General features: G+C 40.4%; 1 protein-coding gene across 1 annotated transcript in view; it reads left to right on the forward strand.

Annotated features, from left to right (window-relative positions):
* Positions 1–452: 452 nt before the first annotated feature.
* The window catches only part of DPY19L1 (dpy-19 like C-mannosyltransferase 1), a 64,701-nt gene continuing 49,950 nt past the window's right edge, over positions 453–15,203 (forward strand). Inside the window, exons 1-5 of the mRNA XM_063129698.1 lie at positions 453–522; positions 5,947–6,034; positions 8,004–8,141; positions 9,399–9,519; positions 12,304–12,397. Of these exons, the coding sequence (XP_062985768.1) occupies positions 6,014–6,034; positions 8,004–8,141; positions 9,399–9,519; positions 12,304–12,397 (374 nt within the window). The 5' untranslated portion in view covers positions 453–522; positions 5,947–6,013. The remainder of the gene's footprint in view (positions 523–5,946; positions 6,035–8,003; positions 8,142–9,398; positions 9,520–12,303; positions 12,398–15,203) is intronic.

A 15,203-nucleotide genomic window follows, 5' to 3' on the forward strand; every position in this document is an offset into this window, starting at 1 on the left:
CTGAATTTGCTTTTCTTTCCCCCCCTCCTCCCTCCCAATCCCCTTTCCTTTTGTGTCATGTTTTTTAGCCTGTGCCAGACTGTCTTAAGAAATATTTTGTAAGCTGCCTTGAGAGCCTTTTTGGCTAAAGGGTGGGATAAAAATGCTAAAATAAATAAATCTCCAACTCTTTCTGGTGCTGGAACAGCTGAGTGTGCAACAGATCAAGGCACTCCTCAGCTGTTGCCAGTGCCAATCAGCTGGACAGTGGGAGAAGGCATGGAAGTCAGCTAAGGGCTGCATGCAGTCCACACATTGCCCATATGTGCTTTAGCAATAGTTCTTGAGTGGATAAACATTTTGGTGGACAGATATTTATAGCTTCAGTCTTTCTTCTTCTCTTAGCCTACACTTTTTCTTGAACTTACCTTTTCACTCTTAATTTTTTCTGTATTAGAAGTGGTCTGTTCTCCAAGGAGGTGAAGGCCTAATCTACACCAAGCAGGATATAACACTATGAAAGTGGTTTGAAAACAGTATACGGTAAGTGTCACTGGGCCCCAACAGTTGTCAGTGTATTTCAATACCGCTATAAAGCAGTAGTGCGGCTCCTGCCTTTTATATACCACTTTCATAGTGCTTTCATAGTGCAATATCCTGCTTGGCCAAAGCCTTCCTTAAAAAGCTGCTACTGGTTGGATCTTTCATCAGAAGTACAGGGTTGATCGTTTGCTCCTGAGTTAGACTCGGAGCAGTGACTTCTAAGTTTTTTATTAGTGTGTTTGGTTAAGAAATTGACCTCAGAGCGCTTTTTTTGCTGTAAGACATGAGGTTTCCACCTTGGGCAAGCAGTGCAACTAAGAATTTTACCACAGAGCACTTTTTTGCTGTAAGTCATGGGGTTTCACCTTGGGCGAGCAATGCAACCAAGAATTTTACCTCAGAGTGCTTTTTTGCTATAGATCCTGGGGTTTCACCTTAGGCAACAGATCCTAGCACCAAAGGATCATGGACACCATAAATCTGTTGGGGTCGTCCGGAAAAAATTCCTCTCCAGGCAGAGAGATTAGCAAAGTATGCAGCGTTCCAGGCAGGCTCAAAGAAAGTAAAGACAGCCACAGAGATAATCAACAGCAACAGTATTTTTTCTTCAGCAATATTTTACTGAGTTAAAGACTTAGAGATCATATAAATACAATATTACACAGTATACTCACAACAACGTCATATTCACACAGGAGAGGTAAAGACACGCTCTTTACACAAGACTTATATACATAGCAGTATCTTTCTCTACCAATTTACAGCTTAACCATCAATCAATCACACTTGTCAGGTCGTTAACCAATTATCCAATTATCTTCTGACCTTTAAGTGGCTGATGTAACTTCTTGCAACAGTTGCACTAGACTGGGTAACATAGAAACTATGGACACTAAAAATCCAAACCCGGACAAAATCATCTTTTCGCTCTTGGCGCCATAGAATCCATAACTTCCTCAGAATGAAGCTCAGGCGTGTTTTCAGTTTTCTTTACTGTTCTGAAGAAGAATGGACAATGGGGGACCATTTTAGATTTGAGATTTCTGAATCTTTTTATCCTTCAGAGAAAGTTCAAAATAGAGACAAGACAATCTCAGCAACTCTTGAGCCTGGGAACTTCAAGGCATCCATCAACCTTATGGAAGCATATCTACACATCCCAATTCGAACTACTCATCGTTACCTTTGTTTTGCCTACGGTGCACTCCATTACCAATACAAGACCTTGCCTTTCAGTCTCTTTTCTGTCCCTTGGGGGTTTACCAAGGTCATGACTTCCCTGGTTGGACACCTGAGAGTCAGAGGAATACATATTTATCCCTATTTGGATTATCTATTGATCAGTTCACCCTCTCTCTCCCGAGGGCAGACTGGGATATCAATGAGACCATGAGCTGCCTAAGAGGATTTTCCTTTTTCAAGACAGACATCTCTGTGGCTGTCTGATGATGATGATGATGATGATGATGATGATGATGCTTTCTTAATCGCCTCTCCCTTTGGATCGAGGTGGGGAACAACATTAGTTCAAGAATCAACACATCTTATGAACCTAGCTTGGCTACAGGGACAGATGATAGCATCTATAGACTCCGTGCCATGGGCAAAATTCCATTTCAGGAGTCTGCAGTGGTTCCTGCTGAAATATCAGATCCAGATCTTGGAGAAGAGTACCATGAAGGTGAAGCTGCCTTCAACAGTTTTAAATTCTCTGACATGGTAGCTAAGTCCACAGGTACTGAACCGAGGCTGTCCCCTCAAGAGGTCCAGTCCAGATAGAAAAAAACTATAGATGCCAGTTTTTCAGGCTGGGGAACACATTGCCTTTCAAAGATAGCTCAGAAGAGGAAGCATTCCATCAATTAGTTAGAGCTGAGGGCAATCAGGCTAGCACTGTTGTCTTTCACAGTCCTGATTCATCTAAAGCATGTTCTTATAAGAATGGACAGTGTAATAGCAAAAGTGTTACATGCAAGGAGGAATTTGATCAAAAGCCCTACAGCAGAAGGCAGATATGCTCTTGAACTGGGCAGAACAAAATTTGGCATCAGACACAGCAGAATATCTACAGGGCTCAATAAATGTAAGTGGACTAGCTAAGAAGAGAGTCACCATGGAAACTTCACCTTCAAGTATTTCTTCTTATAATGAAGTGATGGGGTCAGCCAATCCTCAATTGTAAGATTGTAAGCCTGTGGGCAGGGACTGTCAAGAAATACTTTTGTAAGCTGCCGTGAGAGCCTTTTTTGGCTGAATGGTGGCATAAAAATCCTTAAATAAATAAAATAAATAAATCCTCAACCTTGTTGCCACAAGGACCAAAGGAAGGTAGAGAGATTCTTCTCTTGATACCAGGACCCAGCAGTAGAGGCTACAGATGCACTTCAGTCAGATTGGCCTCAAGGACCATTTTATGCCTTCCCGCCTCTTCCTGTGATGTCAAGGACACTGAAAGATCAGGAACCTAAAAGCCAATGTGGTGATGGTAGCCCTGAGATGGCCCAGATGGCCCTGTTTTTTGAATCTAATGGATCCCAGTGTGAGTCCTCCCTGGACTCTCCCTATATGACCAGATTTGTTATCTCAGGGTCCCGTTCTTCAATGGGACCCATCAGGGCACCAGTTAAGCACCTGAAAATTGAGAGGCAGCAACTCCTAGGGCAAGGTATTTCAGAGGAGGTGGCAACAACTTCTTGGCATCCTGCAGAAAGTCTACTACCAACATATATAAATTGTCATGTAAAGTATTCCAAAGATGGTGCAAGCATCAACAAATAGAACAAGAACAGGCCAGAATGTCTGACATACTTTATTTTCTGCAGGGTGCTCTTGATAAGGGGCTTTCTATAGCTACCTTATTTGGAGAATAATCTGGTCCTCCATCTATGTTAATGACTTATAATTTTGTCATGTATTTTAAATGTTTATGTTTTAATTTTTTATATATATATTGGTACATTTATTTTCCTAGGTTTTACAATGTATGTTTTAAACTTTGTAAGGCCACCTTAAGGCCCAGTATTGGGCAAAAGGAGGGATACAAATAAATAATAATAATAATAATAATAATAATAATAATAATATATTTAAGAGACAAGCAGTAGCACTAGGGAGTAGTCTGAAGATCAGCAGTATGACTTCTATATCCTGTCATCCCCAGGTCAGAGGGTTCTATGTGGAGCAGCCTTCATCTCTCCACCCTGAGTCCACAAGTTTTCTTCCTAGGACCTTTCACTGCTGCTGAAGGCTCTTAGGGCATGTTTACACCACAAGGGTTTAGTGGGAGGATCGCGAACTTACCGGCTTCCACAATCCTCCCTGGGTGTCTTGATGGCCGCACAACATCCCGGAAGGATGACACGGCCACCATTTTTTAAAACAACAAGAGGAACACACTTGTGCTTCACCGCAAAAAGTAAGAAGAAAAAAAACCCCACTCCCCACCCCCAATGGGCATGGACTATCGCTGTGCAGCTCTGTTCCCATTTCAAGTGCTTTGCTACTCGCGGGGATGACCTGGGAACAACAGCCACAAGGCTGCGCTATGCTGGATGGTCCCAGAACCACATAAAAGTTGGGTTATCCTGGGGTAAGTCCTTGCTCATCCCAGGTTGCCCTGGAATTTCCTGTGCGTCATGTGGATGAACAGGGACAATCCAAGGACTATCCCGGGATATAGGCATGGTGTAGACATGCCCTTACCAGCCCTTCTTTTGAGCCTCTTTGCTCAATACCAATGAAAAAATCCATATTTATCTCCAATAAAAAGGGTGACCTAGAAAAGAATGTTTTTAGATCCACCATTGCTAGATGGGTAAAGGAGTGCATTGCTTTAGCTTACTCAGCTCAGCCCAAGTCTCCCCCACCTTAGGAATAATGGCTCACTCGGTGCGCAGTGCAGCAACCTCCGCAGCACTGCAGTCTCAGGCACCATTGGAAGATATTTGTAGGGCAGCTACGTGGACCTTTCCCTCCACGTTCATACACCACTATAAAATTGATAAGTATGCTTCCGCTGAAGCATCGTTTGGACACAGGGTCCTGCAGCAAGTTCTGTAGTGTATGCAATTGACCACCTGTGAAAAGATACTGCTTTGGGACATCCCTTTCCTGCCTGCTCCACTCACTCGCTGACCAATGATGGGGAGTTGGACTTACCATGAAGTGTTCTGGTCAGCGAGGGATGGAGCAGGCAGCCCCACCCAAGTTTATTATGCATACAGTGTTAGTTACAAGGTGTGTTTGCACGGTGCCCTATAGTTAGTTAGGGACTCCACTCAACAATACTCTAATTTCTAAAGTTGATCGTTGTTAGTTTCTCAGTTAATGTTGGACAAGTTTTCTTTCCTAAGCTGAGGCAAGCCTGGCAACTGAGTTGTCTAGTTCTGGGTGGCAAGAAGTCTGTTTGATTGGCCCTGCCTTCCACGGAGGTGGAGATAACCCTTTACTGCCTGCTCCGCTCCGCTCCCTCTCCTTACCTTTCCTGCCTGCTGCATCCCTCACTGACCAGAACACCACTTCGCAGTAAGTCCAACTTTCTGGTCGCTCCCAACTGTCTATACCCAACTGAAAAACATCTCATTATTACATGCCTTGTTAAGCCACATGGCTACTCTCTTGGTTGCTGGTACCTTGCTAGTTTTAAATGTTGTGCCCTGATTATGCACAAAGATATGATATTTTGTTGTAGCTTTGACAAGAAATAGCTGCATGGGCTATTTTTCTAAACCTAGATACATTCGAAATAGCACAGCAGCCTCCGTGTTGGTGAATCCACTCTGACTGAGGACTACTTATAATGTTAAACATTCCTTATACAAAAAAGCGTAGTATCAGAAAAATATGAAAGTCATTTGTAGATCATTGCATGTGATGTTCTGCATGTATTGCAAATTTCATGTTTTGTTATACAGAAGTGATTTCTATATAGAAAGTTTGTAACGATTGAAATAACAATAAAACTATGTGCAAGCAATTGTAATGTAGCCTTTTATTTAAGTATTCAGTTGGTCACCATGGGTGATAAGGAATTGCATGTAGGTGAGCAAGCGCAAGCTGGCAGATGAGGGACAGTGTACTCTGCTCCAACCCTACTCTGGCAGAACAGGGGACTTCATTCTGTGACCAGCACAGAAACAAAGTGCTTTTCTTAAAGAGGTATGGAGCATTCCATCCCTCTGGCAACCTGTTTAGAGAACCCTTTCCTCTTCATCTATCATAGAAACACAAGGGGTTGGTGCAAGAGGAACAGAGGACACTGCTCCTCCCCAGTCAGTCCCTCTTATGGGTAAAAAGGCAGGATAGTAAAAAAATATTCTAGGCTAGTTAACTTTTGTTGGCTTGTTTACAAGGCTGTTATAATGTAAAACTGGATTCAACTAACCTTCAGGTTTCTGAGTTTTTGTTGTTTTGCTGTTTTTATAGGTACCATATAAAAACTCTCTTTGAAAATAACCATCACTTTTCTCATCTTTCAACTCTGGAAAAGGAAATGGCATTTCGAACCGAAACGGTTAGAGCTTATACTTTTAAGTGAAACTATTAATTTTAAAGCTGTTGGTTACAATATTTTTTCTAGACACCCTGTAGTGAGATGAGCCAAACAAGGATGCAAACCAATTTTACAATAGTAATGTATATTTTTATATTAAGAATTTTTTAATTCATCCTTCCATGAAAGTGGCTTCCTGAGTCAAATGGATATTGTAAACTTTGATTTGATACTCTATATAAATGAGAGAGATGATTTTCAAATAATTGCTTTTATTCTGTCATTCAACTTACCTAGAATGTGCAGATTTGTGCTTGAAATATTAATTCAGTGTTTGTGGTCTTCCACTTTTTTTTTGAAAGCAAATGCTTCTCACAAATTCTCTTTCTGGTGTTGGAGAATGCTGGAATCAGATGCTGCTTACTTCAAATTAGAACAGGTGTTCTCTGAATTAGTTAACCCTGCATGTAGCAAGCTACACTATTGGTTAGTGAAACGTATTATATCCCAAACATATATTTAAAATAAGTACATTGGGTTGGATCTAGACTTAGTCATACTTGGAATAGATGCATCAAAAGCAATGAGAAGTTAGTCATGACTAACTTAAGGCCCACTTATTTTAATGGGTCTACTCCAGAGGTGACAAACCCTTTTCAGCTGAAGGACTGGATTCCATTTTGGAGAACTTCTCAAGAGCCACATTCCAGTGGTGATCAGAGCCAAAAGCAAATGTAGGTGGGACTGAACCTTCTACCCCCAATTCCATGGTTACCAATTTGTATTGGGAAGCATGTCTGCTTAAATGCAAGCATGAGCAACATGTCCACTCTCAGAAAAGCAGGATAAGCTGCTACATGTCTACTCAGAAGCAAGCAGAAGCGCATTATGTCTACTCAGAAGTAAGCAGGGCATGCCTCTGCTGGAGAACAAGGCTCAGAAGGAAGCAGGACTGAATCAATGAGCAACACTTTCAAATAACATCCCAACTATCAAGCCTATGCATGTTTACTCAGAAGCAAGCATCATGTGTACTTGCAAGCAGGGCAAGGCTCAGAAGCAAGCAGGACTGAATCACTAATTTCATTAAATTATTCCATTTCTATACCACCCAAGAGCCAAAGCTCTCTGCACATTCACAAACATGACCATACAAAATACATAATATCAGATGTTTAACATTCAAACAATTTAAAATAGTTAAAAACAGTAGCTATGAACAGTAGCTTCAGTGGGGAGAGCATTCCACAGTTGGGGGGGGCACTCCCCAAAAGACCCCTTCCCCTTGTTGTCATCCTCTGAACCTCCCTTGGAGAAGGCACTTGGAGAAAGGCTTCAGTTGACAATCATAGTATATAGGTTCATATCAGATAAGTGCTTTCCTCTGCCAAGTGCTGACAAAAAGGCCATTTTCAGTGCTAAGCAGGAAAATTCATGTATTTCTGATCAGCAGCTCTTCACTTCATGGCAGAAGGGACAGGACCAGGAAGAAACGTTGTTAGGCCAGGTGGACTGGAGGTTCCCAAACCCTGGTCTGTTCTTCAGTATGACCAAGTCTGGATCTAACTTACTGTATTTAATTTGTCTTTGATTGTCTGCTAGTGATTTGGACTATTTTGAATAGACTGACTATCCAGCACAGTGCAAGAGTGCCTAAGCCCATTTGGAATGTTTACTTCCCCTATCATACAATGGTTGTGGTGTTCTATTTTTGTTCAATTATAGCAGTTAGATATAGGGCCGATCTACACCAAGCAGGATGTAACACTTTTAAAACGGTATGAAAACTATATATGTAATGTGTCTTGGGCCTGAACAGTTGTCATAACCATTATAAACCATTATAAGCAGTAGTGTAGATCCTGCCCTGGTCTAGAAAAGGTTAATTAAGTTCAATGGGCTTAATATCTGTAATGTATTGACCTGTATTGCTAGCAGAAACACAGAGAGATCCTTGCTGATTAATGTCATCTAAATATATACTCTTTAGGGTCTTTATTATTCCTATTTTAAGACCATCATTGAGGCACCATCCTTTTATAGGGGAGTCTGGATGATTATGAATGACAAGCTAACTGAATATCCTCTTGTAATCAATACTCTGAAAAGATTTAATCTCTACCCGGAGGTAAGTCACATTTTATGTAGTAATTTTGTCTTTGGCTTCACTCCATTATATAGTTGTATGCATCTAATGATACTATTCAAAATTAAAGCAAGAATTTAATTTTTAAAGTGAAATTGATGGGATTTCCAAGTAGATAGGTTTAGAACAGCCTCCCCAATTTGGTGCCTTCTATATTTTTGGTATTAGAACTCCCATCAACCATTGGCCATGCTGATTGGGGCTGCTGGGAGTTGTAAGTCAAAACGTCTGGAGAGTTCCTATTTGGGGAAGGCTGATTTAGAAGGTAGAAGAAAAAATCCCTTTGAAAAACACAACTCAAAGCAACATGTTATTAATGTTTTAGTAGAGCAATATAACTTCTTTATGCACTGTATACATCAGTAATTAATTTGTTGTAGGAGTATGTTTGTAGGGATTCACTGACAACATACTTGTCCTTGCGGCTCATTTCACCCTTCTTATGGCCACACTAGACATTCCACTGAATTTGTGGCAGATTTCAAAAACTGTTAGCAGTCATACATTAATTCCACCTCCAGGTAATATCTAATACAATTTTTTGGTATCTCCACATTGAATGTTTTCATGACTCGCTACCATTAGCAGATGACAGGGGCCCTTTCTACGCCTAAGGATTATCCCAGGAAAATGGAGGGATCATCCCTGCCTGCTCCCGGGATCCCGTGTGTCATTTGCATGCACAGGGATGATCCCGGGTCAATCCTGGGGAAAAAGGCAGGTGTAGAAACGGCCAATGTGGCATAGGTAGATCAGAATATTTTTATATCAAGACATGCTTATATTCTATTCCAATATTACTGAGTGGGAGATAAATGCACAGTGGCCATTTTTAGTACCAGCTGTACATTTATGGTGCAATCCTATGTATGCTTAGACAGAAAAAAAAATCCTACAACTTCCAGAATTCCCTAACCAGCCATGGTTAGGGAATTGTATGACATTTTTCTATCTAAACATGTATAGGATTGCGCCTTTAATGTAACATCTAATTTGGCCTTTAATCAAAATAGAGCCTGCAGTGTATCTGTTTTGTAGCATGTGATTATTAGTTCTGTAGCTTGAATTATCTGATCTCATAAATAGCACTGTAAAAGTTAAAATTAAGTATTTGGGTAGAAAATAACACCTTAAACCAGCTAGATTTTGCTGAATAGCCAATAGAGGCTTCTCTTTCATCATTGAGATAATCTTAGGCAAAGTTCTTCTTTTGACATTATAATCCTATTTTCTGCACAGGTTGTGCTAGCCAGTTGGTACCGCATATACACAGGAACAATGAATGCCATTGGTATTCAGACACAGAAATGCTGGATTGTGAATAGGGGAGAAGGTCTCAGTCCTGTTGAAAGCTGTGAAGGCAAGTGTTGCTTCTTGTTCATTTTGGATGTTGCACAAGACGGACTATGAAATGACAGTGAGAGATTTAAAAAGGCACCTTTCTTGTAGAGTAATAAGAAATCTGATGAGACTTTAGCTTATAATGAATTAGTGATTTACTAAATTTTGCATAATACACAAATTCTTCTTCGTGGTCTCTGTGCATCACACATATGGGCTCAGCGCCTGCGCAAAGCCCCGCTTCGGGAATTTTCTATAGCTAAAAGGCATTTTGGGTGGGAAACCCTCCCCCTTCCACTGCGCACGTGCAGGAGGGTTCCCGCCCAGAATCCCCAGTTCTTCTTCGACCGTCTTGCAGACAGCCTCGTCGGGAACAACGCTCTTCAAAAAACTCTATAGCTAAGACTTACACTATTTTCTCTAACTACTTTTCCTCATAGATTCTCTTTTCCTTCTGTATTCTACCTTTTTCTCCTGAAAAAAATAAATAAAAAAAAATCCTTATTCTTCACTTATCTTATTCTCGCTTTCTCTTTCTTCAATTATATTCTGGACCGTATGGGCCCCAAGACCCCATTTAACAAGTGTACCCGGTGTGGTACAAAATTACCGCCATCGGACGGATACAACCACTGTGTTATCTGCCTGGGAGAGGGTCATAAGGTGGACACCTGTACCCATTGCCAAGCCTTTTCAAAACTTACAAGGCGGCATAGGGCAGATAAATTGCTTTCACAGCTGTGGGAAAAGGTGCTAGCATTGGTTGATAAACCTGCAATGGCTTCGCACCAACAGCCAGTAGCGCGTCCAGCTCCTGTCGAGCCACCAAGGATTCAGGCCGACAGACCCCGCCAGGAAACCCCTGCTACGCCAGGGCGAACCCTGACTGCCTCAGTAGCAAAAAAGCTGACAAAAACGGCACATACATCGAAGTCCACGGATGTGGTGAAGCAAAAAAGGGCTAAGTCGGCCAAAACTCACGACCGCCAGAAAACTCGATCATCGATGACTGCAGCATCAAGCGATGCATTCATTACAGTGTAGATGTCTTTTTGAAGATCAGAGAATCGTAGTGTTGGAAGGGGCTAATTGAGTCCAACCCCCTGTTCAGTGCATGAATCCAGTTTAAAGCATCCCTGACAGATGGCTGTCCAATCTTTGCTTGAATCACTCCATCGACAGAGAACTGACCACCTCCCTAGGCAGTTGGTTCCATTGTCTGACTGATCTGTTAGGATTTCCCCTCCCCACTGATGTTCAGCCAAAATTTGGCTTCCTGTAACTTCAGCTTGTTATTCCTTGTCCTATAGTTTTGGAAGATAGAGAACATCCAAGAACAGCTTTTGTGTGACAACCTTCAAATACTTGAAAAGTGCTATGATATCCCCCATCAGTCTTCTCATGATTAAATATCCAGTTATAGCATGCCTACTGAAGGACAAACATGCCTTCTTTTAAGTGCTGTAAACAATGGTCAATCTTTAATATTTTGTTTTCTGTCAGCTTGGAAACTTGGAATCATAAAACCACAGTGTGTTTTGATATGACCCAATGATGGGGATGCAGATAACCCCCTACCCCTCATATTCATTGCAACCATGGCAGTAGTGGATTGAAGGGTTCAGGGCAGGGAGCAAGGGAAGAGCCCTACTTTGCTCTATTTGTCTCTTTGTCTTCTGTCTTATCCTGCAAAAGTTGGAGTGCAGGTATATTCTAAGGTCATTGGTGGTCTGGTGAAGTGTAAACCTCCCTCTCCACCTCCCACATTCAACCCAGAGTTATCTGGCTGGCAGCACTCTCTCAGCAATTGACTGAGAGTTGAAGCAAATAGGGAGGTAAGGAGAAAAGCCTGTACCTTGCCAAGTTGCTATATGTTCTTGCAGTGGCATGGACCTCCTTCCCATCCTTACATTCAACCAGAGTGTAGTTGTGTTGGCAGCAAATCCAGCCTACTTTTGCAGTGATTGACTACTTCCCATTAACAATCACAATATTCATTCATCAGATGTATTGAAATACAAACCGTATTTGGATCAAGATCTGTTTTCCTTGTGCCTTCTCTTTTCCATTTTATAAGAAGATACTAAATTACAACCTCCCAACTGGATATAACAAATGGTAAAGTCTAACATGGATTTGTTTTCACAGATTAGGCATGCATTGTGTGTAGCTTTTACGCAATTGCATCCTTGTTGTGTCCATGTACTGTTTGATGAACAAATGTAATAATAAGAATTAGCAGATACAGGGATATTGGCAAATATCTCATGTTAAGGAATGACAGTGGAAAAGATTTTCTCCCTTCATGGGCTCAATACTATGGCTTATTTTTCATCTTCATGGCTGAGCTAAAAATGTAGAAGCGTTTTAAAATTGGACATTGATTTTTTTTTCTGTAGAGGAAAAAGGCAGAGGAAATCCATCACTTGTTTTGGTGGCTGATGTGATCCTGGATCAGCCAAATACATTTTCAGGGTTCCTGTTGCTGCCCCTTTATACTTCCACTATAGAAGAGTCTGGTGAGGGTGAACTTTATCTGAGAGGGGGAGAAGAAACCATGTTTTCCCCTGGAGCTTGTCTTTGCTGTTTTATTATATAGGCTTATTAATGATTACTGTATTGATGACAACTGCGTTGGGACATTTGCCTGAGAAGTGATATACAAATTCCCTAAATAAATAAATAAATATTCAAAGAATGCAAGTTTGAGCAAAATTTATACTTTAAGTTACACAAATTTTAGGTATTATGATAAAAAATGTAGCATAAAAACATTATTTGAATGTTAATTGCTATTTGATAGGATTGGGAGATCCTGCTTCTTTTTACGTGGCTATGATATTTCTTCTGAATGGATTAATGGTGTCAGTGTTCTTCCTGTATGGCACATACCTAAGGTAAGATGCACAAAAGGAAAGTTTTAGTTTGATAAGTTGATATTTGCAGTTGGCTTTTGAGTTCTTAAAAATATACGGCACTAGCTAAACACACTGCACTGGCTAAACATACATCATGCATTTCATAAAGTTCAAATTATATGAGGACACTAATGTGACAGATTACTGCTGGAACATGTGATTGTATATAATTCTTAAAATTCTGGCAAGACAGATTGCTCTCCAGCAAAGCAATCCTATAGCATTGGATCTATTGCCTCCTGCCCAGTCTGCCCAGTTGCATGCTGGCCAAGCCAGAAGGTAGAAGAGTGCTTTCATCCCACCCTTGCCTTATCCCAGCAGAGCAACATTTTAAAACTTTTTCTCCCAGTGGACACAACAGGAAGGAAATTTTCCTATGCCAGCTGTTACTACTTTAACACATTTTTTAATATCTTGACAATTTCTGGCAATATTTTATCATCCAGTTCAACTCAAGAGTTTTCACATTATTACTGTTTCCGATCATAATGAACTTCTTTGAGCTTCAATTTAATTGAGCTGTAAGATGTTAGCTGTAATTGTATCTACTGAAATTACGTGTGTGTCTGTGTGCACACTTCTATTTTGCATTTACTTTTTGCTTTTCAGTTGAGTTCAAGAACCAATTTTCTCTCCCTTGTTATCACACTAAAACAAATGTGGTTTTATCCTTTTTAAGTGTGAAATGGCCCTTTTATTGCTTGAAAAACACATTGCAGGAATCTTTGTGGATAACAGAAAAAGGATAATAGGACTAAGTGCAGAATCTTTTTGTAGTGTTGGGGACTATTTCTGGAATTGTTCTTGTGCTTCTAAATGCAGTTCTGTCTATCTCATTCCTCGGGCCATATTCCCCCTCACTTAGAAACTTAATTATATCTGATCTCAAGTTTGGACCACTTCTGGCGTCACCTATCTAAGAGACTTGTGTACTTATGAGCCACTCTTTTGTAGAGTGACCAGATATAACCTCCTGCAGCTTTAACTATTGTGATGAAAGGGGAATTTCACCAGCTGCTGCATGCATACAAATGGCACCTGCTTAAATTCCTTTTTCTATACAACTGTTAAAGATACAAGAGCCCTGTCCTCCTTTCCATATGGTCACCCTAACAAAGTTTCTCTATAGAAATGCCTCTCATAAAGGAAAAAGTGTGTTAATGTGCATGTAGATCAAGGGTGGGCAACATGGGTTGCATGTGGTCCCTGCTAAACCAAAATAAAATATTAAAAGAAAAATAAAGGCATCCCTAGTGGCTACAGAGCACCCAAATGACCAAATATAGCTTCCTTGCAAGCTAAATTTGATCCTTTTGGCATTCCATACTCATTACAGAGTGCCAAAAGGGTTAATTTAGCTTGCAAACAAGCTAAATTTAAGCAGTGTAGTGCTCTGTAGAACTATATTTCAGTTTACTGCCTAATTTTGGCAGCAAACTGGCAATTTTGATTTGTGGGTAGGTATGGACTACATGGCACCTTGCAGACTGCAGCCCGCGCTGGGATTCCAGGTGGCAAAATTGGCACCTGGACCTTCATAAGAGAGAATCTAGGAATGAAGAGAGAATCTAGGAATGTAGCTTTGAGACAGTCTTTAACTTCAGCAGTTCTGAACTTTTTGCTTCTGAAGTGTAGGTTAGGATACTAACACATGACTATTATATCCACTCTTACTCAAGGGGGTGAAGTTAAATGAAGTGAATGGTTAATTCTGTAGCTAAAAATGGTTGGGTTTTTACTAGGCTCCAAAGGTTAAGGTCATCTCTTTAAAAGGGTTTTAACTGAAGGCTGGTATGTGCTTTGGAGGTAACAGCTGCTATTTTTCACTTTGCTCCTAAGGAGAAAAGGGATGTATTGGAAGTATGCATATTCCCTGGGTGGGGGTAAAGGGTGAAAAGTAGCAGCTGCCACTTTGTGGATGGGTGTCTAAAGCTACATCTAGCCTGTAACATTTTACATTTTTAAAATGATGAACAATTCTCTTCCTCTTGTATTTGTATAATTGATTGTAATTGAGTGAAATGCTTCAGGCTTATCTGAAAGCTTGAGCAGCTGAAGTCCTTAAAACGTCTCAAAACTTGAATAATCACGCATGGGTTTTATAGGTGTAGAACGATTAAAGTCATGGACGTTTTCAGGTCCTGTATGCTTCTTCCTTTTCGTAACCTGCTATAAGTATATTAAGAACAGTTGCATCTTTCTCACTTTTCAAGGCCTTATCCCAACACTCCTTGCAGATCATATCAGGGCATGTTGGCAAAAATCAATTTGTTCCCAGGAATAACAGACTTGCTCCCAATTTGAATTCTCCATTTCAATGTAACAACTAAAATAGTTGAATTTTATGTTCTACAATTTTTACCCCAGTCTCAATCAAAGGACCTACAAAAATAGACTTTCTTTAACACTGTCCTGACTGCTTTTCTGTATTACTTTTATGGTGTATTTATCACCGACTAAGTATATCGGTATAGTTTTTCCCCCTGTAATCCAAAATTGCATTCTGAAACAATTATCAAAATTATTATACTAATAAAAGGTTACACTATGTTAGTATCATTAAGAGTTTTCATGTGTTAGGCTGGTATTCCTTTGAGTAAAGAGAATGCTGTAATATTTAGGTTAGTTATCTGTATTCAAGGATTGTAGCATGTTGAATTCATCACTTAAATTTTTAAAATCTGTATTTTTGAAATCTTTTATTTATTGTTTGATAGCACTGCAGGTCTCTCCAACCCCCCAACCCCCCGCCAGTTTCTAAACATCCCTAGCATTAATTTGAGCC

The sequence above is a fragment of the Elgaria multicarinata genome, chromosome 1, assembly GCF_023053635.1.
Source record: "Elgaria multicarinata webbii isolate HBS135686 ecotype San Diego chromosome 1, rElgMul1.1.pri, whole genome shotgun sequence".
In the NCBI taxonomy this organism is placed as follows: domain Eukaryota; kingdom Metazoa; phylum Chordata; class Lepidosauria; order Squamata; family Anguidae; genus Elgaria; species Elgaria multicarinata.